General features: G+C 41.5%; 1 protein-coding gene across 5 annotated transcripts in view; it reads left to right on the top strand.

Moving 5' to 3' along the window:
- LOC135090539 (choline O-acetyltransferase-like) overlaps positions 1 to 27,500 on the top strand; it is a 106,005-nt gene that overhangs the window by 72,814 nt on the left and 5,691 nt on the right. For 3 of the 5 annotated variants that reach the window (XM_063987359.1, XM_063987360.1, XM_063987358.1), the window contains exons 3-15: positions 5,391 to 5,458; positions 9,740 to 9,915; positions 10,436 to 10,633; positions 12,593 to 12,765; positions 13,359 to 13,536; positions 15,573 to 15,753; positions 16,332 to 16,504; positions 16,962 to 17,066; positions 17,752 to 18,050; positions 18,648 to 18,770; positions 20,389 to 20,521; positions 22,471 to 22,671; positions 25,877 to 27,500. The exon at positions 25,877 to 27,500 is cut by the window's right edge and continues 5,691 nt beyond it. In XM_063987359.1, the coding sequence (XP_063843429.1) occupies positions 5,401 to 5,458; positions 9,740 to 9,915; positions 10,436 to 10,633; positions 12,593 to 12,765; positions 13,359 to 13,536; positions 15,573 to 15,753; positions 16,332 to 16,504; positions 16,962 to 17,066; positions 17,752 to 18,050; positions 18,648 to 18,770; positions 20,389 to 20,521; positions 22,471 to 22,671; positions 25,877 to 26,083 (2,205 nt within the window). In that variant the 5' untranslated portion in view covers positions 5,391 to 5,400 and the 3' untranslated portion in view covers positions 26,084 to 27,500. The remainder of the gene's footprint in view (positions 1 to 5,390; positions 5,459 to 9,739; positions 9,916 to 10,435; positions 10,634 to 12,592; positions 12,766 to 13,358; positions 13,537 to 15,572; positions 15,754 to 16,331; positions 16,505 to 16,961; positions 17,067 to 17,751; positions 18,051 to 18,647; positions 18,771 to 20,388; positions 20,522 to 22,470; positions 22,672 to 25,876) is intronic. The other 2 variants (XM_063987361.1, XM_063987362.1) reach the window with 1 other exon arrangement.

Below are 27,500 nucleotides of genomic sequence, written 5' to 3'. Positions count from 1 at the left end.
TCTCTCTCTCTCTCTCTCTCTCTCTCTTTTCTTCTCATTCTCTTTCTATTTCTCTTCATTTTCTCTTTCTTTTCCTCTTCTAAATTCTGTTTCTTTGTATACCTCACTCTTCCTCTCTCTCTCTCCTTTATTCTTCCCCTCTTCTTTCTTTCTTTTCCTCCATCCTTTCATTCATTCCTGTCTTTCTTTCTCTTTGTTTCAATTTTTCTCTTTCTATTTCTCGTTTTTTTCTTTATTTTCTCTTTCTCTCTCGTTTTTCTTATTTTCTAGTACCCTTTATCCTGTTTTATCCTCTCTCTCTCTCTCTCTCTCTCTCTCTCTCTCACCTGGTGGTTCACTCGGGGATTCGAACCAGAGTCGAAACAAATAATGAATCTTATGAATCATTGAACAATTTCTTTTCTTGTATCCTTTTCCGAGTCTCGTGGTGGCCTGTGGGGGAGGAGGAGGGTGGTGGGGGGGTGAAGGGAGGGAAAGGGGGAGAGAGAAGAGGAGAAGATGAAAAGAAGGGAGAAGAGAGTGAAAAGGTGAAGAAAATGGAAGGAAAGGAAGGAGGAAAGGAAGGAAGAGAAGAAAGGAAAGGAAGAAAAGAAAGAAGAGAGAAAAAGATGAAGAAAAGATGAAACAAGAGAGGGAAGAAAAAAGGAGAGGAGGAAGAGATGAAAGTGAAGGAATGAAAGAGAAGAGAAGGATGAGAGAGAGAGAAAGAAAGGTGAGGAGGAAATGAAAGAACAGAAAGGGAAGAGAGGACAGAGAGAGAGAGAGAGAGAGAGAGAGAGAGAGAGAGAGAGAGAGAGAGAGAGAGAGAGAGAGAGAGAGAGAGAGAGAGAGAGAGAGAGAGAAAGGAAGAAAGGAAGAAAGAAAGAAAGCCATGAGGGGAGAGAAAGGGGATGAATTAGAACAGAGAGAGAGAGAGAGAGAGAGAGAGAGAGAGAGAGAGAGAGAGAGAGAGAGAGAGAGAGAGAGAGAGAGAGAGAGAGAGAGAGAGAGAGAGAGAGAGAGAGAGAGAATTATCACACTTGTAAATTTCAACAAGAACACAGCACCTCTCTCTCTCTCTCTCTCTCTCTCTCTCTCTCTCTCTCTCTCTCTCTCTCTCTCTCTCTCTCCCTAAAACGAGAGCAATTATCGCTTTTTTCACCCTTATTATGAGAGAACAAAGAGGCGACAGTTCCTTTGCCAGCCCGGGTGAGAGGAAGAGGGAGAGGAAGAGGAAGAGGAAGAGGAAGAGGAGGAAGTGAGGGAGAGGGAGAGGGCGAGGACAAGGGAGAGGGGAGACAAAAGAGAGGGAAGGAAGAATGAGGGGAGGTGAGAAATGAAGCAAAAGAAATACGGAAGCGTGGAGGAGAGAGAGAAAGAGAGAGAGAGAGAGAGAGAGAGAGAGAGAGAGAGAGAGAGAGGAGAGAGAGAGAGAGAGTAGGAGGAGAGAGATGCCTACTTCCCTCTCTCTATCACTTTTTCCTCCTATATTCTCCTTTTCTCCTTCTCTCTCTCTCTCCTCTCTCTCTCTCTCTCTCTCTCTCTCTCTCTCTCTCTCTCTCTCTCTCTCTCTCTCTCTCTCACAACCCGGAAATAAGCCACTTTTGCCTCCTCATCACACGCGCGAGTTGTGGTGACGCTGTGGTTAAAACTGTGGTGAAATTGGCCCCTCTCTCTCTCTCTCTCTCTCTCTCTCTCTCTCTCTCTCTCTCTCTCTCTCTCTCTCTCTCTCTCTCTCTCTCTCTGAAATTAGCAATCTTACTGTCGTGTCTGAGTGTTTGTGTGTGTGTGTGTGTGTGTGTGTGTGTGTGTGTGTGTGTGTGTGTGTGTGTGTGTGTGTGTGTGTGTGTGTGTAGTGTGTGTGTGTGTGTTAAACATTTCTTATATATTAAAAATCTTTCTAAATTAAGATAAATAAAAGGGCTTACGTGGGAGCTTAATATATCTTTCCTATCTCTCTTTCACGACTTCTTCATCCTTCCTCCTCCTCCTCCTCCTCCTTCTTTAGATATCCTCTTATCTCTATCTCTCTTATCTCTCTCTCTTTAACGCCTCTATTCCCACTCCTCCCAGTCACCGCTTCATCTCTTTAAACCTTCCTCAATCACCATTCACAAGTTTCCTCCTGGTACTCCTCCTCCTCCTCCTCCCCCTTCCTCCTCCTCCTCCATTCATCTCCCTCGCTAACCTTTTCTGTCACTTTATTTCTTTTCCTTTACAAATTCGTATTATTTTTTTCATCCACACTCACAAATCTACATAAAAATACGTTAATTATCTTTATTTGTAATTTTCAGTTCCTTTCCTTGACATATTAATATTTTCACACCAATACTCAGTCTTTCAGAAAACTCTACGTTATTATTTTTTTTCTTGTCATCTTTAGTTCCCTTTCTTCATAAACCGCATTACTTCCAACCCCAAAACTCGTCAAAATATCTCAGAAGGCACATTGACCTGTCTTTCCTGTGGTTACCTGATGTACCTTCCCATGACTAACTTATATTATTTTCCCAGCCACGCACGTGAAAAACTTCTCTTCAGTTTTTTTTTTTTCTTCATTAACCACCATTATTTTCACACCAACACCAGTGAACACCCCTTCCTTCAGTTCTATTCCTTCAAAAACTCGTATTATTTTCATATATATACTCATGAAAACCTGTCATCCCAGTCCTTTTATTTGACAAAACACTATTTTTACACCCAAACATGAAAAAAAACTTCCTTTTAATTCTTTCCCTTGACAAACTAACACTATTTTTACACCCAGACTCATAAAAACCCTCTCTTCACTTTCTTCCCTTCACAAACCATTAAATATACACACACACTCAAAAGAAAACCCCTTCCTTCACTTCTCTTCCTTGACAAACCCGCATTACTACCACACCTCTCAGAAGACCACACTAGTCACCCACACACGACAGAACAAGTGTAAATAAGCATAAATCTTCTCTCTATGTGAACTAGTAACGGCGATGATGCAATATAAAGGGAGGCTGAAAAATATAACCTTAGATTGGACATTATTTTGAAGAGGCAGTTTAAAGAGGGGTGTGGTGGTGATGGTGGTGGTGGTGGTGGTGGTGGTGGAGCGATTTGTAAGAGGCAGAGATATGTGGTACAGAGAGCTTTGTGAGAGTGATGGAGGGAGAGTGATGATGTGAGTGAGAGGGAGAGGGAGAGAGAGGGAGAGAGAGGGAGGGTGTATGTGGGTGTGTGTGTGTGTGTGTGTGTGTATGTGTGTGTGGCATTGAATAACGAGGTGAAAGGGATGAAGTGAGACAGAACACAGCTTAGTCACTTAAAAAAAAAACATAAAAAATAACACATTTACATCAGAATCTAAATGTTACAGAGCTCATGAACTAAAAAAAAAAAAGAAAGAAAAGAAAAAAAAAGAAATTTACAAAACAAAACAAAAAAAATTCACACCACGTAAGAAAATAAAGCAAGAACAACATGAAAATAAAAAAAGAACAAAAAGGAAAAATCAAACCAAATAAGTGTCCTTCCCCAATAGTTCTGAGTTGCAATTTTCGCTGCAAACCAATAAACACGAGAGAAGCAAGAGTTTCCAGTGAATTTCGCTCCTTAAGAGCAAGACGCGAGCGGAGACAGGTGGACAAATAGTGGTCATTATTCTAGCTCAGGTGTGTGTGTGTCTCTGTGTGTCTGTCTGTCTGTATGTGTGTGTGTGTGTGTGTGTGTGTGTGTGTGTGTGTGTGTGTGTGTGTGTGTGTGTGTGTGTGTGCATGGTTAGTGATAGTTGAGAGAAAATGTGATGTATTTACAATGAGATGTATTTAATATAGAAGATTTACTATTTTTTTTTTCTTTCAGAGTTTGTGTTGCTAAATATGAAGGATTAGTGTAAGTTTAGTTAAGTTAATTTCTGGATGCCTTAATGCTTAATAACTCCATTTTCTACTTCTTTTCTCCCTGTCCTATCCCTTACCTCATCTTCCTGCCCTCACTACCTCTCTCCTCCCTTCCTCTCTTCCCTCGCTCCTTCCAAATCTACTCCCTCACTCCCTCCCTCTTCCCAGCCTCACTCTCTCCCAGGATTCCTCCCTTCGTCACTCCCATCACTCCATCCTCCCTCTCCCTTCTCCCCCTTCCCTATCCCCTCTGCCCAGCACCCCCAATCTCCCTTCTTCAGGTTATCGCCAGGAAGGATTGAGAAAGATCCCAAATTCTCGATTATAGGGGAACTTTATTGCTCTATGTTTGAGGGGAGGGGAGACACACACACACACACACACACACACACACACGAGGGCCTTCCAGTACATCGTTAATTTTGTTATGGAAGTAATTAATGCTATCAAAGGTGCCTAGAGAGAGAGAGAGAGAGAGAGAGAGAGAGAGAGAGAGAGAGAGAGAGAGAGAGAGAGAGAGAGAGTATCTATCCTAATTGTCTCTCGATGTTGTTTGTTACTAATAATGTTTCTTCTTCGTGTCAAAAATGTTAATAGTTTAATGAGGCATGAGTGAACGTGTTGTGTTGTGTTGTGTTGTGTTTCTTATGACAGTCTTGCATCCACTGTGACTACATACACACACACACACACACACAAACACACACACACTTTATTGGTCAGTAACATATCAATTCTGTAAAATACATCACCGAACACTTTCTCACTTCCTAAAATTCTCCTCCTTTAATTCAATTTATCCTGAATAAAAAAAATAACTACAAATTAATAGATATGATAATTATACACTCAATACACAAAAAAACAACAACAACAATGACAACAAAAGACGAATTATACAGCAGAGAACAGACATAACACACACACACACACACACACACACACACACACACACACACACACACACACACACACATACCTGCTTCATTAAGGACAACACACCTGAGACTACCTTCATTGTTTCCCTAATTGTCTTTCCCACACCTGCGCGTCTCTGCCACACACCTGCGACACTCCCCCCCCTCACACACACACACTCCCCCCCCCACACACACACACGTATATACTGTGAGTGTATTGTTTGTGTCGTTTCTTTGTCATCGTTAAGTGTAAATGAAAGATATGTATATAATTTTTTTTTAACATTATATAGACGTGTGATGATTATATGCAAATTAGTTGTATTTACTTTTACATGCTGATAGATAGATAGATAGATAGATAGATAGATAGATAGATAGACAGACAGACAGACAGATAGATAGATAGATAGATAGACAGACAGATAGATAAATAGATAGAATTATTAACCACAGCAGAAGTAGAATTATCACACACACACACACACACACACACACACACACACACACACACACAGGTATAAAAATAATAAAAGAAAAGGATATGAGCAAAAATAACCTAAATTCTTGTACATTTCATTAATCCTTTGACATCCGAATGTTGCAGGAGTGGCAAGATGGCTTCCCCTCAGCCCTCACCCAGTAGAATCAGCAAATACACAGCCATGGGACATCGTAAGTTACTCCTGGGCCCTGTGAAGCCTGCCGTCCGCCATCTTGCTACACCCTCACTTGCACTCGGAGCTTCACACTTCCTGCTTCACTCACTCACTCACTCACTCTACTCTCTCACTCACTCTTGGGACATTGTGTAGCTTCCCGTCCGCCATCTTGGTACGCTAACTTGCATATTATTCAAGCTTTAGAGTTTCTGCTTCTAATTTCACTCACTCACTCACTCATTCACTCACTCACTCACTCACTGATAAACGCAAGCACCTACTTTTAAATTTCTCAATACATAAAATTCCCATTATTTTTTTTTTATTTACGGAAAGCTTAATGAATTTTTTGCATCTCTTCTTCCCTTTTTCAAAAATTCCTAAGGCCTTTCCTTTTCCGCATTCACTTATTAAATGGCAAAAGTAAATAAAAAAAAACTACACTAATTTTTCTCTCGTCTGCTTGGCATTGTACATTTTCTACTTTCCCTTGATGTCTGCTTGCATACTCAGCCCCTCCCTTTATATTGGCCCTTAAAACCCTTAAAAACCAAAGCAGTTTCCCTTTGAGCCCTAATTAATCACACCTGACTTATTCTCAGGTATCCATTCGCCCTAACTCTTTGACTGCTAATCCTTTCCCCTTTGCTGTTTAAACTGGCCCTTCAAACCCTAAGCTAAATTTGAAACTCTGCCTAATTGATCATACCTGTTACCAGAATTATTCCCAGGTGTTATTGCATTTACTCTTTGACTTAACTCCTCCCATAGTATATTAACCAGCCCTTTAAACCTCAGTAATAAAAACAGTGTCCCTTTAAATGCCAAGTTGAAATTCTACCTTTAATTGATCACACCTGTTGTCAGAATTATCCCAGGTGTTATTGCATTTATTCTTTGACTTAACCCCTTCCCTCCTTACTAGATTAACCAGCCCTTTAAATCTCAGTAATTAAAATAGTATCCCTTTTAATGCCAAGTTGGAGCTCTACCTTTAATTGATCACACCTGTTGTCAGAATTATCCCAGGTGTTATTGCGTTAAGACTGTTAACTCTTCCCTTCCTTACTACATTAACCAGTCCTGTAAACCTCAGTAATAAAAAACAGTGTCTCTTTTAATACCAAGTTGAAATTCGACCTTTAACTGATCACACCTGTTGTCAGAATTATTCCCAGGTGTTAACGTTAAGCAAGGCAAGCCCCGAGTCTTCCACCCACTTTTATCTTCCCGTCTCCCTTCCCTCTCACTTAAATTCTCCCTTTAAATCATTCAGTTCCCTGGATTGTAATGAACATTTACACTAACCAGACAAAAGTAAATTCCCCAGCCTCTGAATCAGTATTGCGTACCTTTTAACATATACCAGGACCACTTATTGGCATTCCGGTCATTCACCCATCCTTTCCTTGACGCGGCGAGTCGTACAGAGGAAAAAATAACTAATAATGATAATGAAATCTAATAACTCGTTCACCATTAAGATAATCTAAGAGTTCAGTATGACAACTCGAATGATACAGCCCAGGGACTTTTAAACCTCCTAAAAGCTTTCAATCTTAGTGTCTTCCTACGTCTGGCACTTCCGTCTCTGCCAAGTTTTATCCGGGACGTCTTCTGCTGACAAAGGGAAAGTACAATTAAAGTAAGCCATTTTCTTTGAGTTCCCCCTTTAACAGTTCATATTATCATAAAAAAAAATGGCTGAAAGAGATACAATAAACGAGATAGAGAGGAGGAGGTTAATTTTATCTCTAGGCCTACCAGAGAATTACTTCAAAGACCGTAGTACATAATTAAGACAGTTATTCATCTCCTTCTCTGGCAGACTCTGGAACTCCCTGCCAGTTTCTGCATTTCAACCTTCCTATAATTTGAATTCTCTCAAGAGGGAGGTTTCAAGACACTTATCCTCCTTATTAAAAAAAAACTACACTAATTTTTCTCTCGTCTGCTTGGCATTGTACATTTTCTACTTTCCCATGATGTCTGCTTGCATACTCAGCCCCTCCCTTTATATTGCCCCTGAAAACCCTTAAAAACCAAAGCAAAGTTTTCTGTTCGCTAATCTTTTAGGAACTGGTACTTTGGTGGACCTATTTTTTCCCCTCATAATTTTGTTGCCCTTTGCCAATGACCCTCTTGCATAATAAATAAATAAATAAATAAGGATGGTTATGAGTGAAATGATTAAGGCGGTGCGTCGAGTGTCCGGCAACCTGCATGTCTATTATTTTGCCACTCCGTTCACCGATGAAAAGCCACTCGGGGAAACTGACTTCAATATGGCAACACTGGAGTTCTCGCCCGATGCTTTAAATGGCAAGAGAAGATCAACTTTAATTGCGCTTGCTTGTACTATTGCCTGTTGTTTGCACCAGGCGTCCACACCTCCCTCAAGTATCATTGCATCAGATACTGAATAATTAATCTATTTTGACTTGCTTAATAGTTTCAGCAGGTGTTGCTAAACATTACTAGTCTTTACTTGCTTCACGTGCATTCAGGCACCTCTGTCCGGCTTCCCTTCAACAAGTGTCAATATTCCCTGTCAAGTGTAGCTTATAAAGGCACCACCAAGTGCAACCAGGTGCTTAGTGACCTTTCCTCCTCACCAGGTGTCAAAAGCTTCACTAGCTATTCACTGTAAAGGTACCACGTGCATTCGGATACTCAAGTGACCTGTCCCCCTTCGCCAGGTGTCAATATTTCCCCCAAGTGTTGCTTGTAAACACACCACGTGCATTCAGGTACGAGGTCGGTTCTTATTTATGTAAGTGGGGCGCTGACCAAGGACATGAACGAAAACAAAGGCCCACAGATTGAAAAAAAAAAAAAAAAAAAAAAAGAAAGCTACACAGATCGAAAAAAAAAGGCCCACATAGTGAGAAAGGCCCACGGACTGAAAAAAGGCCCACAGATTGAAGAAAGCCTTGGTCGAAAAAAGCCCCACAGATTGAAAAAAAAGGTCTACAAATCGAAAAAAAGGCCCACAGATTGAAAAAGCCCCACATGTTGACAAAGGCCCACGAATCCAAAAAAAAGGCCACAGATTGAAAAAAAAACTTAAACTGGAAAAAAGGCCCACAGATTGAAAAAAAAAAGCCTACAGATCGAAAAACAAGCCCACATATTGAAGAAAAAGGCCAAAAATCGAGGGAAAAAAAAACCTTGTATTACATCACCGGGAATCATGTCTTGCTTACATCACTTGACCTTCACCTCACACACACACACACACACACACACACACACACACTACCATGTAAACTAGGCAACCTTCTCCCTGGCTGTGGCTTTACGTTACCCCTTAATTTCTCTCCGTCTGACAGGTGCTGGCTGACTGACGCACTAACCACCTGAACACCTTTACCTGTGGCTCTTCACCTGTGTTCATCTGGCTTATGCTTCGTAACTCAGTGTTCTACTAACGCTTCTCTCTCCCCCTCAGTCTCGGCTACAGCTGCATCCTGTTCTCTATTTTGAATGCAATGAGTCTATTACTCTGCCCTTCATACCTGTAATCACCACAAGTTGCATGAGTCTGTTTACTTGCGTCTCTTCACTAGGTGTTGGATACGCTACCCTGGTGTTCCCTAATTGTGTTTTATTTCGGGGGTTCAATGCTTCAGGTCCTCCGCCACCCTTCCCTCGCCAGTGTTAAGACAGTGATAAAGGGGAGAATGAACTCAGCACTTGATTAAATTGAATAACTCATAATGCAAAAGGCGATGTATTGAGTGTATGTGCAGGTATAAGAAAGGAAGGGGTTAAAACAAGAGATTTTGCAATTCCTAGGTAGTACAATATTTGCAAGTGGCTGTGGAAAAAGATGTCTCAGAGTGGTTTGTAATTAAGACATGCGGCAAATAGCAGTGAAAGGGTTGATTAATTGTGATGAATGTTGATTAGAAGTGAAGGCTGTGAAGAGTTATGTTGTGTTGGTGGTGATTGACTGTGAAGATCTGTATGGTTGACTGCATGAAGCCTTGAGTGGTCAACTGTATGCATTGCTTTGATTGCCCTGAAGGAAAGGAGAGAGAGAGAGAGAGAGAGAGAGAGAGAGAGAGAGAGAGAGAGAGAGAGAGAGAGAGAGAGAGAGAGAGAGAGAGAGAATGGGAATAATATTAATCATGAATATTTATCTTTTTATATTTTACTTATTTTTTTCGTGAATCTAGAGAATATTGCGTGACATATTATCTACAACAACAACAACAACAACAACAACAACAAACCCTCCACCATCCACTCTCCCTCCACTCTCCCTCCACTCTCCCATCACTCTCCACAGGCTACCTCTCCCGCTGGGTCTCCTGGTCGGGTACTCTCACTACCCCCCCCGGCTCCCCCTCCCGAGGCTCCCCTGCAGAAGGCCCCTCCCTCTCCCCCCAACCCCCCCGCGCCTTCCAACCCCGCTCCAGGACCTCTTCAAAGGCCTCCAACGTATCTGAGAAGACGCCCGTGATGGTGAGTGTGCATGTGTGTGTGTGTGTGTGTTTGTTCGTGTTTCGTTTTCTTTGAATCTTGCGGTTTGAGGCTTGGATGATTCGTTCTCTCTCTCTCTCTCTCTCTCTCTCTCTCTCTCTCTCTCTCTCTCTCTCTCATTATAAACGTGCCCATAGTCTTGTCGCCTTTATATCGTCGGCCAGGTGGAAGCAATCACCAGAGAATATATGGAGCTTGTTAGCCGCACAGGTGAGAGAGAGAGAGAGAGAGAGAGAGAGAGAGAGAGAGAGAGAGAGAGAGAGAGAGAGAGAGAGAGAGAGAGAGAGAGAGAGAGAGAGAATGTTACTGGTTTATTGCTTACTTTCTTCTGTGTGTGTGTGTGTGTGTGTGTGTGTGTGTGATTATACTATTTTTCTCCACTGAAGTGTCATTTATGAGTTGAAAAATACTCATTCACTTAAATCTTACCCTATTTCCATTCATTTACACACGTGGCACCCCTTATTAGCCTCACCTTTCCTAACACTCCCCTCTGTTGCAGTATCCCTTGGTGCCTAAGCTGCCGGTGCCTCCGCTGGGCCACACGCTCACCTGGTACCTCACACACATGCGTCCTGTGCTGAGCCGCGAGCAATACGAGGAAACGGTGAAAATAGTAGATGAATTTTGGAGACCAGGAGGCGTAGGGGAGAAGATTCAAGAGGAGCTTATTAAGAGACATGATACGATGGATAACTGGGTGAGGAGCAGGAGGAGGAGCAGGAGAAGGGATAAGAGGTTAGGAAAAAGGTAACAAAACTGCAAGGAGAGGTAAAATAAGGTGACTGAACAGAGGATTAGTGTTCTTAGGAGTATTTGTAGTAATAGTAGTAGTAGTAGTAGTAGTAGTAGTAGTAGTAGTAGTAGTAGTAGTAGTAGTAGTAGTTGTTGTTGTTAGAAAGACCATTCTCTAAGCAAGCTTCTATCTGGTTCTGTTCCTTCCATCCCTCCCTCCCACCCTCCCTCCCTCCCTCCCTCCCTCCTTCCTTCCTCCCTTCTTTTTTTCCTACTTTCCCTCCTTCATCACTGATCCAATGCATTTCTACTGAAATACAAACATGTTTACTGTAACCTGTTCTTCTTACCCTCCCTCCATCCCTCTCTTCCCACTTCCCTCTTCCTCTCTCCCCCAGAACATTGCGACACACTTAAACACTAAAACATCATTCTTTAAAATAGCAAAGGTCTTTTTAACACACTCCCACGGCTTCTTGTGTTTTTGCTCCGCCTCCCTGGAGCCTCTGAGCGTGAAGCAGGTGAACGCAGGTGAGAAGATGAGGCCATTGTGGGAAAATGTGAGGAGGAGGAGGAGGAGGAGGAGGAGGAGGAGGAGGAGGAGGAGGAGGAGGAGGAGGAGGAGGAGAAGGAGGAGGAGGAGGAGGAAGAGGAGGATTTTGTAATGTTATGTGTAATGAAAATAAACAATGGTGGTTTTTATTAAATTGTACACATATTTTTTTTAGTTTTCAAGTAAAAAAAAGTGGAAATATAAAATGATGCTTTTGCCGAAATACATCCTTTTATCTTTTTTTTGTTTGTTTTGAATTAAAGTTACGTTAAATGCAGCTTTATTTTTTTTTAGATTTTTCAAGTTAACAGACATTATATTTTTTTATCCAACAATTTCTTCAGTTTTATTTAGCTCTTGTCTTTTCTTCTTGCAAGTTCCTGAGAAGAAATTACGAAGAACGAATGCGGATGTTTGAATTTCCAAGCAAGAAAAAAAAAAAAACAAACAATTCTTTCTATTTTATCTTTTTCTTTTCTTGTAAGTTCAGAAGACGAAAAGTTACTACGGAGAATAAGTTTTTTTTTTTCTATCAGTGCCTTAAAGGAGACACATTATCCTGAACTTAAAAAAAAAATGAAGTCTCAAATAAGTAGATAAAATTTCAAAATGTTCACCTGATAATAGATATGTTTCTTAATCAGACACATTGTACTTCAGTTCAATATTCTTTTAGTGTTCATAGGACTGATACGTTGATAATATTTAACTTCAATCAAATTTAATTAAAACAAACTTTAGAGAACAAAAAACAAATCTTACTCAGTGATTTAACTTTCTACGTCAATATTTCCCTCTATCTTTCTTACTTTCTACATTTCCCTCCCTATATACTACACTCAATACATCTGTGGGGAGAAGCCTTCTACTTTGTATTACTTCCCTCACACCTGCCGCCTCATATACCTGACTAATTAATCAACACTCGCCATGCACAACACCTGATCTGACACACCTGGCTGCCTCAGTGTTTTCCCTCACCTCTGTCCACTAATGAGTCTTAAAGCACTCATTCCAAACACACTTGCTTCGTTCTTACATGTCTTTATTGCTATCTGACACACCTGTTCAGTTCTTTCACCCTCTCCCTCTCTCTTACCTAGCCTCTCTCACACATGGCCTCTCTTTCACACTTGTCTCTATCTCTCTCTCTCTCTCTCTCTCTCTCTCACACACACACACACACACACACACACATATACACACAACTTTTTTTTCTCTCTCTCTCTCACGTAGCTTTCTCTGACCTACCCTCTCTCATCTAGCTTCTTCTACAACACCTATCCCTCTCTCTCTCTCTCTCTCTCTCTCTCTCTCTCTCTCTCTCTCTCTCTCTCTCTCTCTCTCTCTGACACCAGTTCCCCCCTGCAGGCGTACGAGTGGTGGCTGGATGACATGTACATGAATGTGCCACTGCCCCTGCCAGTCAACAGCAACCCTGGCATGGTTTTCCCCCACCAGAAGTTTGCCTCAGACCTTGATATGACCCAGTTTGCAGCTCGCCTCGTCAGCGCCTCCCTCGATATGAAGGAAAGAATTGCAGCGTAAGTTTTGTTCCTTCATTGTGACTTTCCTTCCTTCCTTCCTTCCTTCCTTCCTTCTTTCAGGGTCTCTCAGTGTAAAAGGGTTGTGTGAAGGGGTGTTTAAATGTACGTGTTTTTTTTTTTTTTTTTTTTTATTTTTTATTAAGAGGGGTACTGGCCAAGGGTTTCAAAAAAGAGTTATTGCTTAAAAAGGCTTGAAAAAAGGCCTATTAAGAGGAATAAAAAGGCCTGTTGTTGTTTTTAGTGGCAAAGAGGTGAAATAGAGTACACACACACACACAAGCATTCTATTTGTCTATCTCTCTCTCCACATATCTATCTATAGCGCCTTAAATCAGTCAGGTGCTCAGTCTATCATATCTATCTACCTATCTATCTAACTAACTATCTATCTGTCTATACATCTATCTTTCATCCACTCTTTCTATTCCTCACTCTATTAATCAAAAGTATACAAGAAACTATGGTCTCTCTCTCTCTCTCTCTCTCTCTCTCTCTCTCTCTCTCTCTCTCTCTCTCTCTCTCTCTCTCTCTCTCTCTCTCTCTACGCAATCCCCCACATACACATGACCTAACATGACCCCTTTTGACAGCGGCGATCTGGACGTGGACCGCTGCAGTGCCAGGGAGCGCCACCAGCCCCTCTGCATGGCCCAGTACACGCGAGTCTTCTCCTCCTACAGACGCCCCGCCATTCCTAAAGACAAGTTACTCTCTACGGCAGACCAACAGAAGGAGAACCAACACATCATTGTCTGCTACAAGAACCACGTGAGTCTTGGTGGTAATGGTGGTGGTGATGGTCGTAAACAGTGGCTTTGGAAGGGTTGGTACTCATGGTAGTGGTTAACATTACTAAACACAGTTACGTTGGCAGCCCTGGCCGTGCATTTACTCCCGTCATGAATTTAACTTGAGAACCAAAATCTTCGAAAACCTCTTATAAACAAGACTGAGGTGAACTGAGTGGCAGATTCCAAGCACCGTGACAACCAAAACAACTAAACTAGCACTGAACATTTAAGTACCATCAAAATATCATTTCATTTCAACACAATCTCTCACTGTTTTATCTCTATCTCTTTCTTCCTATCATATACAAAACACAAACACATCAGTACTTTACCCATCACCACAGACGGCCTCACGTACAGCACTCAGGGACAAGGGCACACAGGAACACACAGTCAAGGTTCACTGGCGGATCTGAAATGCGCCGAGTACCACCACCCAAGCTTTCCTCCGCGGTGTCTCTTCTTAACAGCTCCCTTTTATTTGTTGCACCCTGTTATCATCATTGCTTCCTTTTCCTATGAATAGATTATATGTTTTTAAGGTGCATTGTATTAGATGAGCCATGTAGCGCAATCTAGTCTGTCTTAAGGGGCTCATACACGTTCAAAAAAAGCGTCAAAATTTTGCATCAAAATTTTGATATCAAAATTTTGATGCAAAATTTGAGTGTGTGTAGGACGTTTTGATGTCATAAAAAGATTTGAAGCAAAATTTTGATTGATCAAATCCGTTTGATATTTTTTGACGAGTCGTCAAATTTTTGATGCGTGTGTGGGCTCCTGTCAAAATTTTGATCAAACTGTTTAGTTCGCAGGTGACTGACGAGGAGACAGGATCGCCATGTCTGCAAAGAAGGAGGCCGAAAAGAAATTTTTATTGAAGTTTTAGGAGTGTATCGGACCTTGCCAGCCTTGTGGAGAATTAAGTCGGATGATTATAGCAATCGTGCTAAGAAAGCCGAGGCCTATGACATTCTACTGCAGAAATATCGTGAGCATTTTGCTTCCGCCACATTAGAAGATCTGAAGAAAAAAATAAATAATCTGCGAACAAATTTTCGCAATGAACTTCGAAAAAATGTCTTTTGACCATTTCCGACGTTTACCAGGAGGTTTATCAGAGTCCAATGCGAACACTAGTGCTATGGCCACTGATGCATCCATGTCGAAGATTTTGACTATACTGAATTTTGACGGGAAAAACGCCTAAACGTGTGTGGGCAATTATGCATCAAAATTTTGTATCAAAGTTACAATTTTGATGCAAAATTTTGACGCTTTTATTGAACGTGTATGGCCACCATTAGATGAGCCAAGTAGCGCCACTTAATATTTTCTCCCCGGTGTCTCGTTATAACACAGCTCTTTTCTCTACTTCAAGCTCTTATTGGCATTGTATTCTTTCCCTATGGCTATATTATATGTTTTATGATGCACTTGTACCTTCAGTGAGAGTTAGATATGGTGATTCACAAAATTGCGGGATTTTTCAGACTTAAATGTCACTTCAATGGACAGAGGTACTGACTGTTGAGTGCTTGATTGGTAGCAGGACTTTTGGTAGCTCAGTGTAACGACAAATACATCATACTAAAATCAGCTGCTCATGAAACACATCTAACGTAGAATACATGTGGAATTCTACTTGAGAAGGACTAGAATTTGCTTATCCTGAAATTTGTATAAGTCTACTATTCAAAATCTCGATTTTCTCTGGTTTTCATTTTCTATGAATTGTATTCCGTGAACGTTATTGGGTATACTCGTACAAAGAAGGGAAGGTACTTTAGGACCGCGAAAATAATTATAAAAACTGCAACACACGAATACGGGACGGAAATAGAAAAGAAAACGGAGGAGAAGTGACAGCAGGAAGAGAGATAAACAAAAATCCCAACAGAATCAACAACAAAAAAAAAAAAGAAAAAGAAAGAAAAAAAAACGCATCACAGGCAATAATTAGACCAGAAAACGTGAATATAGACAGAACACTCACCCAGACAACCTTTGCAGTTCTTCAAGGTGGAGGTGATGGTGGCAGGGACGCGACTGTCACACCAGCATGTCCTGTCGCAGCTGAGGGAGGTCCTGCGGCAGGTGGACGAGTACGAGGGCTCTGATCCGCCTCCTGTGGGGATTATGACAAGTGACAACAGACGCACGTGGGCCCAGAGCAGACAGATATTGGCGGGAGGTGAGTGTAGCGGCGAGGGAGGGATAAAAGAAGGGACGGAAAGGATATGGGAGTGTTTGTAAGGACCGCGTGAAGGAAAATGGAGTGTTTGTAGAGGAAGAGGAGGAGTAGATGATGTGTTAAAGTGTGGAGGAGAGAGGGGAGGAAAGAAGGAAGGGAAATGAGATGTTTGTGAAGGAGTAACAAGATTAGGAGTGGAGAAAAGTAAGATAATGTTTAGGGAAGAAGGAGGAGGAGGAAAATTGAGGTAGGATCATTAGAAGAATATATATATATAAAAAAAAAAAAAACATGTAAACAAGCAGAATCTATCAAACCATAAACCATATCAACAAAAAAAAAAAATAACCTGAGCCATTGAAATAACAACAACAAGACAAAGAAAAGGAAAAACAAAACCGAGAAAACCCCTGCAAGAAAAAAATAAACATAAAAAAGAAAAAAAAGAGAGAATCCCGTAGGAGAACCAAACAAATAAACAGATAAACAACAACAACAACAACAACAAAAAGAAACCTAGATAAAAAAAAAAAAAAATACATCAATTTAACCTCACCACACTTCTCTTCCCATACCAGAACCGGACAACAAGCGGATCCTGAGTCTTATCGAGGCTTGTCTTATGTTGGTATGCTTTGATGACCCTCTGCCCACTAAATACAACCTTGCTACTAGGACCAGCCACCGCGCCAGCCTGTCTAAGCGATCCTCCAGCCTTAACATGACCTCCTCTCAGAACACGTCCCAGGAGGTAAGCTGACGAAGGTGGCGTGTGGAAGAGTGTGGTAAAAAGGTGTAGGAATGGAAGGATGAAGAGTGGATGTGATGAAGATGCGTAGGAAGAAAGGAGTGATATAGACAAGGTGTGGGGAAGATGGAGTGATGGAGAAGGTGGATGAAGGGAGGGAAGGAGTGATTTGAGGTGGAGTGAATGAGAAAATGAACTGTAGATGCTGGAATGGATTAGGATGCAAGTGGAATGAGTGAAAGAACAAATGATGGAGAGAGAAATAGAATGATTGAAAGATGAATGAGAGAAGAAACTGGAACGAATGAGTGAAAGAAAGAAAAAAAAACGAAAGAAACTGAAATAAAATAAGAGAATAACAAAAAAAATAAAATAAATAAATAAATAAACACAGACAAAAAATAAACAAAATAACCACACATCTTTTGAAAACCTAACTGACCTTTGACCTTTTGACCAGAACGAGGGAACCATGCGGGACGAGGTCAACGCAGGTCACCAGATGATTCACGGCGGAGGGTTCAATCACAACTCAGCCAACAGGTGGTTCGACAAGACGGTTCAGGTGAGGGTCGAGACACCAGGTAGAAGGAAAGCAGATGATACGGTGATAGAATAGATAGATGAATAAAGGAGAGAGATAAGGTGTAGATAGACAGACAGATGGGTAGGCAGGAGAATGGGATGTAGAACTGATAAGAACAGGACAGAAAGACAGGTACAGATTAACAGACAGGTGTGTGTTAGAGAATAGACGGGTGAATGGAGATGTAGGAATAGAGAAAGGACGTCGATAGATAGACAGACAGGTTGACAGGTACATATGGAAGTGAAAGAGTAGAAATAGACACAAAAAAGACACAAAACACAAATATTTGCAACTAACATTAGCAATTCCCTTAACAGCCACATTGATTAACCCTTTTTTATGTCCCTTAACCCTTTTCACGCCTCTTAACCCTTTTCTCAAGCTCCTTAACCCTTTTCTCACGCTTCTTAACCCTTTTCTCACGCTCCTTAACCCTTTTTCACGCTCCTTAACCCTTTTTTCACGCTCCTTAATCCTTTCTTCACGCTCCTTAACCCTTTTTTCACGCTCCTTAACCCTTATTCACGCCCTTAACCCTTATTCACGCCCTTAACTCTTTTTTCACACCCTTAACCCTTTTTTCACGTCCTTAACCCGTTTTCACGTCCCTTAACCCTTTTTTTCACGTCCCTTATCTCTTTTTCACACCCCTGCCCGTCAGTTTATACTCACGAGGGACGGCTGGAGCGGCCTGTGCTATGAACACTCATGCGCAGAGGGAATAGTGGTCATTCAAGTCGTGGAACAGATACTTCAATGCATCGCTCAGGAGAACCAAAGACCTGACGACGCCGTGGAGACCCTCATGGATGACCAGCGACAGGGGGAAGCTCGTGCAGGCGGAAAAGACCCGGGATTCCCAGCACCTGAAGATCCTGCCCCGTCACCGACACGCCTGGAATGGAAAGTGACGCCTGTGATTTACCGAAGAATACAGGAGTCAGCTGATCACATGGACAGGTGAGGGACGGGGAGAGATGCACCTGTGGTTAATTGTATGGACAGGTGAGGGGCTGAGGAAATGGTACACCTGAGTTTTGGGGAAGATGCTCCTGTCATTATCTGAAAGGTGAAAATACGTGTGGTTTGTGGTTGTATTGAATTTTGGTTAGGTAGAAAGGGAGTTTGTTAGTAACTTAATGCATAAAAAAAAAAAAAAACGATTCAGGTGTATTTTGAGAGATTACAGGTGTGGTTTGTGGTTTTATTAGGGTTTTGGTTAATTAGGAAGGGGAGTGTGTAAGTGACGTAATGTAAAGGTAGGTACTGTGATGTGTTGTGGCAGATTACATAGAAAAAGTAAAAATTAGACACTCACTTAAAAAAAATAGATAAATAAATGAATAGATGAATAAAAACAGGATTTCTGGTTTAATTTCAGCCGGTAGTGATTACATTATTATTATTATTATTATTATTATTATTATTATTATTAGTTGTATAATATTTTTTGCGGTGACTGTACATACATACGAGTACACCAATAATCTTCACCTCTCTGTCCCTCTCTCCCTCTCTCTCCCTCTCCCTCTTTCTCTCCCTCTCTCTCTCCCGCAGGCTGGTGGAGGATCTGGACTTCCGCATCCTAAGGTACCTCTCCTACGGCAGGAACTTTATCAAGGAATCTAAGTGCTCGCCCGACGCCTTCATCCAGTTGGCGCTGCAGCTTGCCTTCTTCAGGTGAGTCCTCGTTGGAGTCACGCTGGTTCTCTTGCTTCCCTTTCTTTTTACTTTGCTTTTCTGTTTCTTTCACTGGTTCTCTCTCTTGTCTCCCATTTTCTACTGGTTCTCTCTTTCTACTTTGCTGTTCTGTCTTTCATTGGTTCTCTCTCTCTTGTTTCTCATTTTTCACTGGTTCTCTCGCTTCCCTCTTTTTCTGATTTGCTATTCTGTTTCTTTTATTGGTTCTTTCTCTCTCTTGTCTCCCATTTCCTTTTCTGATTCTCTCGCTTCCCTCTTTCTACTTTGCTGTTCTTTTTTTCTTTTATTGGTTCTCTCTCTCTTGTTTCTTATTTTCTCACTGGTTCTCTCTCTCTCTCTCTCTCTCTCTCTCTCTCTCTCTCTCTCTCTCTCTCTCTCTCTCTCTCTCTCTCTCTCTCTCTCTCTCTCTCTCTCTCTCCCTTCTCTTTCTACTTTAGTGTCCTGTCCTATCGACTTTCCCACACTAATTCTCTCTCTCTTCTCTTCTACTATGCTGTCCTGTCTTTTCCACTAGTCCCTACTCTCTCTCTCTCTCTCTCTCTCTCTCTCTCTCTCTCTCTCTCTCTCTCTCTCTCTCTCTCTCTCTCTCTCTCTCTCTCTTCCAGTTCTCCCTAGCTTTAAAATTTATATTCCTTAGAGAAGAGTAGGATGAAGAAGGGATCTGACAGGGGTCTTTAAGTGGTGTAAGGAGAACAAGGGTGACGTAAGTAAAATTCTCAGGATCTGTAATCAGGAGAGGACAAGAAGTAATGAGTTCAAGTTTGTAAACGTTAAATTTCATGAAGAGATAGGAAGGAATTTGTTCTTCTGTACTTTGCTATCCTGTCTGCTTGAAGAGGGTATGTGATGGGTACACAAACAGCCTGGCCAGAACGTCAACGGGGTGTTACTGTTTGTCTTCCTTTGTATTCCTTTGTGTTTGTCTTCGTTTGAGTCACGAGTGTCGGATTCCTCGTTTCAATCTTCACGTTTCTTTAATTTTTCCCTACACACACATACAAACATACAAACACACACACAACAAGAGTCAATCTCCCTTTTTCTCCCTTTCTTCTCCCTTTTCTCCCTCTTTTCGTGAGCTAATGAGTGGGAAATGAGAAACAAGGCAGGTTGATGAGGCGCGACGTTACCTGGCGGGGACAAGCAGGTGGCAGGAGGGTGACACGAGCCAATTAACAGGCAGTGCCATCATCTTCCGCCACGTCGTCTACAGGTGGGGAGGTGACGTGTATGTGAAATGAGAGTGTGGGTGGAAGAGAGAGAGAAAGAGGGGGGGGGAGAGGGAGAGGGAGAGAGACGAAGGGGGGCAGGGTGGGAAAATAGAGAGATATTAGTGTTTTTAGAAGATAATAAGTTATTTTATCTTATTTTCTCCTTTCGATCTCCTTATCTAACAGAAAGAGAGAGGAGGGGGGAAGAGGAAGAAAGAGAGAGAGACATAAGGAGTATAGAAAAAAAATAGATAAGCATTTTTTCTATATAACGAAGTATTTTATCTTATTTTCTTATCTCTTTCCCCTATCTAACCTTATTTTACCTCTTTCTCCCTTACCTAGCCCTAACTTAACCTAAACCACCACTGGCACTCCCCCAACAGGTGCCACGGCCAGCTCACGAGCACCTACGAGAGTGCCAGCACCCGCAGGTTCCGCTATGGGCGCGTGGATTCCATCAGGGCCAACACGCCGCAGGTCTTGGCGTGGTGCGAGGCAATGGTTATCAACGCTCCGGTCAGTATAGTCACTCATGAAATGTTCCGTTTTCTTTGGTGTTTTCTTTGACGTTTTCTTTGGTGTGAGTTTTGTTTTAGTTTTCGTTTGGTTCCGGGTTATTTATGTAGCTTTATTTCTTATCTTTTGTTGTTGTTGCTGTTGTTTTCTTTTTTTTCTTTTTCGTGTTTATCTTAGTTTTTCTTTTCTTTTTTCTTAACCATATTCTTGTTTTTATTCCTCTTATTTTTTTTTTCTTTTTATCGTTCCTCTTCTCATTCTTTCTATTCCTTCTCTTTCTCTTCCCGCATCCCTTCATTCCTTCTCCTCCTCCTCCTCCTCCTCCTCCTCCCCCTCCTCTTACCCTTATCGCTGTTTTCTTTTCCTGGTATTGCCTTTCATGAATAAACACTTGAAACTTCCCAGTCTTTGAGGCTTTGCATTAATATTATTTTAAAAGCAAACTCTGATAAGGAAATAAACTTATAACTTAACCACGGGCGCATTTTACGAGGAGGAGAAGGAGGAGGAGGAGGTAACACAAAATAAAAGCGAAAAGGAGATAAAATATAAACGGTAGAAGGAAAGACGTGGGGAAAAAGGGAAGAAAAGATGGAAGAGGAATAGGAAGAAGAAAGGAAGGAGGAGAAAGAGGATGAAGAGGACGACGGCAAAAAAGAGGAAGAGGAACTAGAAGAAGAAATAAAGGAGAAAGAACAGGAAGAGAAGGACTAGGAGAGCAAGAAACAGGAAGAAAAGAGAGAAGAAAAAAAAAGGAAGAAGAGGAATAGAAAAGAAATGATTAACTATTTCTATGTTACCTGTAAGAATAAAATCGAGGAAAATGCAAATTATGATAAAATACTTCACACCCTAAATAAAATAAATAAATAAATAAATAAATAAGTACGAAATAAACACAATAATAAAAGTGACACGTAAATTTTGTTGTCCATCCAGTGAAGGGAAAATATTGGAAAACTGACCAATTTTCTTGCAGATTAGTAAAGATTTTCGATAGGCCAAGAGAGAGAGAGAGAGAGAGAGAGAGAGAGAGAGAGAGAGAGAGAGAGAGAGAGACCACCCATAATTATTTCACCTCATTAACTCCTACGACTCGGAAGGAAAAGTAATAATATTAATAAAAAAAAAAAAAAACTCCAGAAACTTCTTCAATTCAATGTTCCTCTTGACTTCCTCTCATTACAGAAGGTTCCTTACTTGCGGCGCCTAACGAAGCCTAAATAGGGGGAATTAGGCTTAAGGATATCTCATTTTTACCTCCCGCCAGCCAGAAAACTCCCTTGAAAATGTTATAATGTTCTCTCTCTCTTAAATGCAAAATGAGTAGTATGATTAGTGGAATTAAATATGTGTGGTTTGTATTTTCTTTTATTTTTTTTCTTTTCATCTTGTGTTCGTCTTTTCACTCAAATTTGTCAAGATCTCAGTAACTCTTTTTTTTTTCAGGTCTCTTTCATTCTCTCTCGTCATTTCGTTATTCTTTCTCTGTTCACTTTCTTTTCCTCTCAAAATTATCGAAATGTTTCACTTATTCGCTTCTACAGATCCTCCTCTCTTATTCTCTCATCATTTCGTCATTCTTTCTGTAGTCACTTTCTTTTCTTTCTCTCAAACTTATCAAAATGTTCTCACTTATTCGCTTTTTTCAGGTCCTCCTCTCTTATTCTCTCGCCATTTCGTCATTCTTTCTCTATTCACTTTATTTTTCTCTCAAACTTATCAAAACATTCCGCTGTCTCAGATCACGAACTGTCTTGCCTTGTCACTCGTCCTCCCTCGACCATCACTCCGCCAACCCTGCTCTCTCTCTCCTCTCATCATCACTACAACTGCTACCTTCCTCTCTCCCTCACAGATCACTAACCCTCCTTATACCTTTACCATCACTCCAAAATCCCTTCCTCTCCCTCCTATCACTACTCCAACTCCAACTCTCTCTCTCGCAGATCGAAGACCGCCTTGCCAAGTACGAGGCGGCGCTTAAACTACAGACAGACATCATGGTAAACAACATCCTGGGACGCGGCATTGATATCCATCTGCTGGGCCTGAGAGAGATGGCGAAGGAGATGGGGCTGCCCTCACCTGAGCTCTTCACTCATGAGTCTTACCGTATCGCTAACCATTTCCGCTTATCTACCAGCCAGGTGAGAGAGAGAGAGAGAGAGAGAGAGAGAGAGAGAGAGAGAGAGAGAGAGAGAGGGAGGTTATTTTCATCTTTTATTTATTTATTTAGTTATTGGGTGAGTGAGTGAGTTTGTTACTGAGTGAGTGAATGAGTTAATGAGTGAGGGAATGAGGTAATTAACTAGATAGATAGATATATAGATAAATAGATAGATAGATAGACATTAAATGAGTGAGTGAGTGAGTGAGCTAATAAGTTTAATGCACAAGGGAGGAACACACAACAGCAAACACAAACAACGAACAAAACCTGTCTTACTGTCTCGCCCAATGAAGCCCTGATCACCCACAGTATAAAATAGAAACTTGCTCAATTAATTCGCCAGACGAAGAAAGTAAGAGAGTTGGTAAGCGTTAAAGTTCATATTTATGACACTAGAGCAGTCAACCTTCTCATAGATAAATATTAAAGATGCCTTGTTTGTCTGTCCGTCCTACCGTCTGGCTCTACTCTCTCTCTCTCTCTCTCTGACTATAAGATATTCAGAAACGCTTTGCTCTCCAGCCACTGACTTCCAAGGCCACAGAGATGACTAGCCGTGTGCTTAAGACTGTTTCTTCAGTTAATAATGTAGAAATCTTGTTAATCTGTCACTGGAATCGTAAAAACATCCTTAAAAACCACTGAAGCTTCAACTAGAGCGTTATGAAACAGTAGAGACGTCTCATAATACGGATCTAAACACACACACACACACACACACACACAGTCTCTCCTGATAACTGATATATTTTAATTAACTACCGAATTACTACATTTGTCCAATTAACGAGGCATTAAAGAAGAGTGGAGGCCAATTATGTCTTTGCTTCCTCCCTTCACAAGCCAGAAGGAGGAGGAGGAGGAGGAGGAGGAGGGAGAAATAACACGAATTTAGGTGCAAAGAGGAGGTGGAATAAAAAAGGAAGAAAGAAAGAGCAGGGGCAATAGTAAAAGAGAGGAGGAGGAAGAGGAGGAGGAGGAGGAGGAGGAGGAAAAAGACAAGAAGCACATAACAGGAACATTGGTATAAAGAGAAGGAGGAATGAAAGTGGAATAAGGAAAAAAATGAAAAAAAAACAACAACAATGGAAAGGGAAAGAGGAGGAGGAGGAGGAGGAGAAGGAGGAAGAAGAGGAAGAAGAAGGAGAAGAACAGGAGGAAAGAGATAACACGCAAATCAGGTAATAAGATATACATAATGAAGATGGAAAAAGAAAATGTAAAAATAAAAGCAAAGGATAAGAGAGAGAGAGAGAGAGAGAGAGAGAGAGAGAGAGAGAGAGAGAGAGAGAGAGAGAGAGAGAGAGAGAGAGAAATGAAAAAAACGAAGAAAACATGAAATCAGATGCTAATTAAGAAACAAGAACAAAACCAAAACAAGAAGAAACGGAGAGAGAGAGAGAGAGAGAGAGAGAGAGAGAGAGAGAGAGAGAGAGAGAGAGAGAGAGAGAGAGAGAGAGAGAGAGAGAGAGAGAGAGAGAGAGGCGGAAAATCGATAACTAGAGAGAAACACGGTGAGAGAAAAGGGGGAAAAAATAAATAAATAAAAAAATTAGTCGTGAGGTTTAAAATGAAAAAAAAAAATCCCTCTCTTAGTATTGCAAAGTTACAGCAACAGAAGGAAAGCATTATGGGAATTTTAAGGACTCAAATTACTGTGTCGCGTAATGGCAAGAGAAAGAGAGAGAGAGAGAGAGAGAGAGAGAGAGAGAGAGAGAGAGAGAGAGAGAGAGAGAGAGAGAGAGAGAGAGAGAGAGAGAGAGAGAATGTGAAATGCTGAAGAAATAAGAACAGTAGAAGGAGGAGGAGGAGGAGAAGGAGGAGTAGGAGTAGGAGTAGGAGGAGGAGGAGAAGGAGGAGAAGGAGAAGAAATAGAAGCAGTAATAGTAGTGGTCATAGTAGGAGAGTGAAGAGGAAGAGGAATAAGAGGAGAAAGATGAAGAGGAGAAGCAAAAGGAGAGTCGAATGAATGATGGGAGGACTGAAGAGGCGAATATCAAGAGGGGGACAAGAGGTTTTAAGATGCAGAAGCCCAGAAAGAACACGGAGAGAAATAGGTGTGTGTGAGAAATAATCGGATACCACCACAAGAGGCAGGAGACGAGGGGCGTGTGGAGTGGGGGCGGCTGGGAGGGGTAAGGAAAGGGTGTCGAGTGGTGAGGCTGGGTGCAGAGGGATGTGGAAAGGTGTAGGGGTGTGTGGACGCGTGTGGAATTGTTTGGCGGGGTGTGGTGGCGTGTGACAGAGTGTAGATGTGATGTTTAAGGATGTAGAGAGTGTTATATGTGTGTATTATGAAATCTAACTTTATCTAATTTAACCTAATCTAATCTAACCTAACCTAACCTAACCTAACCTAATCTAATCTAACCTAACCTAACCTAACCTAACCTAACCTAACCTAACCTAACCTAACCTAACCTAACCTAACCTAATCTAATCTAACCTAACCTAACCTAACCTAACCTAATCTAATCTAACCTAACCTAACCTAACCTAACCTAACCTAACCTAACCTAACCTAATCTATCCTAACTTAACCTTAACTAACCTAACCAAACCTAACTTAACCTAACAAATTTACCTAACCTAACCAAACCTAACCATAATTAAACTAAACTAACCTAATCTAACCTTACCTAGCCAAACCAAACTTAACCCAACCTAACTTAACCTAATGTAACATAATCTTACCTAACCTAACCTAACCTAACTCAATCTAATGTAACCTAATCTAACCTAACCTAACCTAACCTAATGTAACCTAACCTAACCTAACCCAACCTAACTTAACCTAACCTAACCCAACCTAATGTACCCTAATCTAACCTAACCTAACCTAACTCAACCTAATGTAACCTAATGTAACCTAACCTAACCTAACCTAATGTAACCTAACCTAACCTAACCTAATCTAATGTAACCTAACCTAACCTAACTTAACCCAACCTAATGTAACCTAATCTAACCTAACCTAACCTAACCTAACCTAACCTAACCTAACCCAACCTAATGTAACCTAATCTAACCTACCCTAACCTAACCTAACCTAACCCAACTTAATGTAACCTAATCTAACCTAACCTAACCTAACCTAACCTAACCCAACCTAATGTAACCTAACCTAACTCAGTCTATCTCACCACTCACTACCACCACTTTCTTTCTCCTCTTCCCTGCAGGTGACCACTCTGTCAGACTCCTGGATGGGATACGGGCCAGTGGTTCCTGACGGCTACGGCGCGTCCTACAACCTCCACCCAGACTACATCATCTTCTGCCTCTCCGCCTTTAAATCCTGCGAGGAGACTTCCACTCTTGAATTTGGGAGGAACCTCGAGCGGGCTTTAGATGAAATGGGGGTTCTGCTCCAGGATCGTGCCATGTAAGGAGCGGGGAGTGAGGCAAGGTTCAGTGACTAGTCAATGGCCAAGTAGCACTTTAGAAACTCCACAGGTGTCGCCGTGCGCCTGTACATACCTGGCAGCTTATAGGATTGTAGACTGTTACCCATATACGTCCCCTGTACTGCCTCAGACCGCCACTTGTCATGCCCGCTTGACTCCAAAGGGCTCTGTAGAGGGAGGTTTACCCTGAATGACTCCTCTAAAGGGATTCAGTAAAGCGATTCAGTAGCATTTCACTGACTCAGCATGATAGAAAAAAAAGAATTTCACTCCCTTTGTGGTTCCTTTAAAGGCAATCAGTTGCATTTCACTGAGCTAGAATGGTAAAAAGAGGAATTTTAACTTAGTCACTACTTTAAAGGGTTAAAAAGTTATTTATCTCCATTTCATTAAGCCTTGAAGGACTCTGTGGCTCCTTAGGGTCCTTCAGGCAGCCCAGTAACCAGTAGGATGGAGGAGCTAATTTGTTAGTAACACCGAGGAAAGTCAGCGATATAGAAATGTTAGAGTAGCGAGGTCCTGAAAGCAGCTGATTACCACTAGCCGTGTTGGTGTCGCGGCGCAGAGCAATACATTAGCTATAGAGGTGTGCAGGCAAGGTAATACTCAAGCATGACAGTATTACTAAGGAGGATAAGGTGTTTGGGGGGGAAGGCAGGAAGAGGGAGGGAGAAAAAGAAGGAAAATAGAAAACCAAAGAAAGCAAGAGGTACATTTACGGGAGAGAGAGGGAGAAAGGGAAAGGAAATAATGTCAGGTATTTTAAAGCCAAAGAGAGCTAGAAGTATATGTATTTATGTATATCTAGTTAACTAAAGGGGGAAGGAGAGGGAGAGGGACGCTACAAGGGAAGGGTATTCCACGAAAACCAAAGAGAAGTAGAAATACATGTATCTAGTTAAGATTAGGAGAGGGAGAGTGGAGAAGGCAGACAAAATAGAGACAATACGATATTATACTTAAACCAAAGGCAGAGCTGGAAATACATATAACTGCCTATGGGGTTTTGGGTAAAGAATAAGAGAGAGGAAGGGTGGGATAAGAGACACATGTTAGGTATTATATATCAACCAAAGACAGAGATATAAGTAACTAAATCTGTCTCTCTAATTTATAGCTTTCACTTATCGATATACCAAAGCAATAATGTGCAGTGTTCTCCTCGACTACAGTAACCTTTCCTAAATGTCGCTTGGAGGGAAGGAAGCGCGTCAAGGGGCAAGCAAACCTGTGTGTGTGTGTGTTTTTAAAGGGAGCGAATCTCGTGAAGGCGGGAAGACCTCTGATGGCCTACCTGGAATAGTGGTGGGAACTAGTCTGTGTTTGAATGATGCAATGAGTGAAGGTGCGAGGAATAATTCGGATTTCTTGAGCTCAGGGTGATGTGAAAAGGGCGCTT

The sequence above is a fragment of the Scylla paramamosain genome, chromosome 35 (assembly GCF_035594125.1).
Source record: "Scylla paramamosain isolate STU-SP2022 chromosome 35, ASM3559412v1, whole genome shotgun sequence".
Lineage (NCBI taxonomy): Eukaryota > Metazoa > Arthropoda > Malacostraca > Decapoda > Portunidae > Scylla > Scylla paramamosain.
Note: the sequence above shows the minus strand (reverse complement) of the source record. Positions and strands in the feature narration are given on the sequence as shown.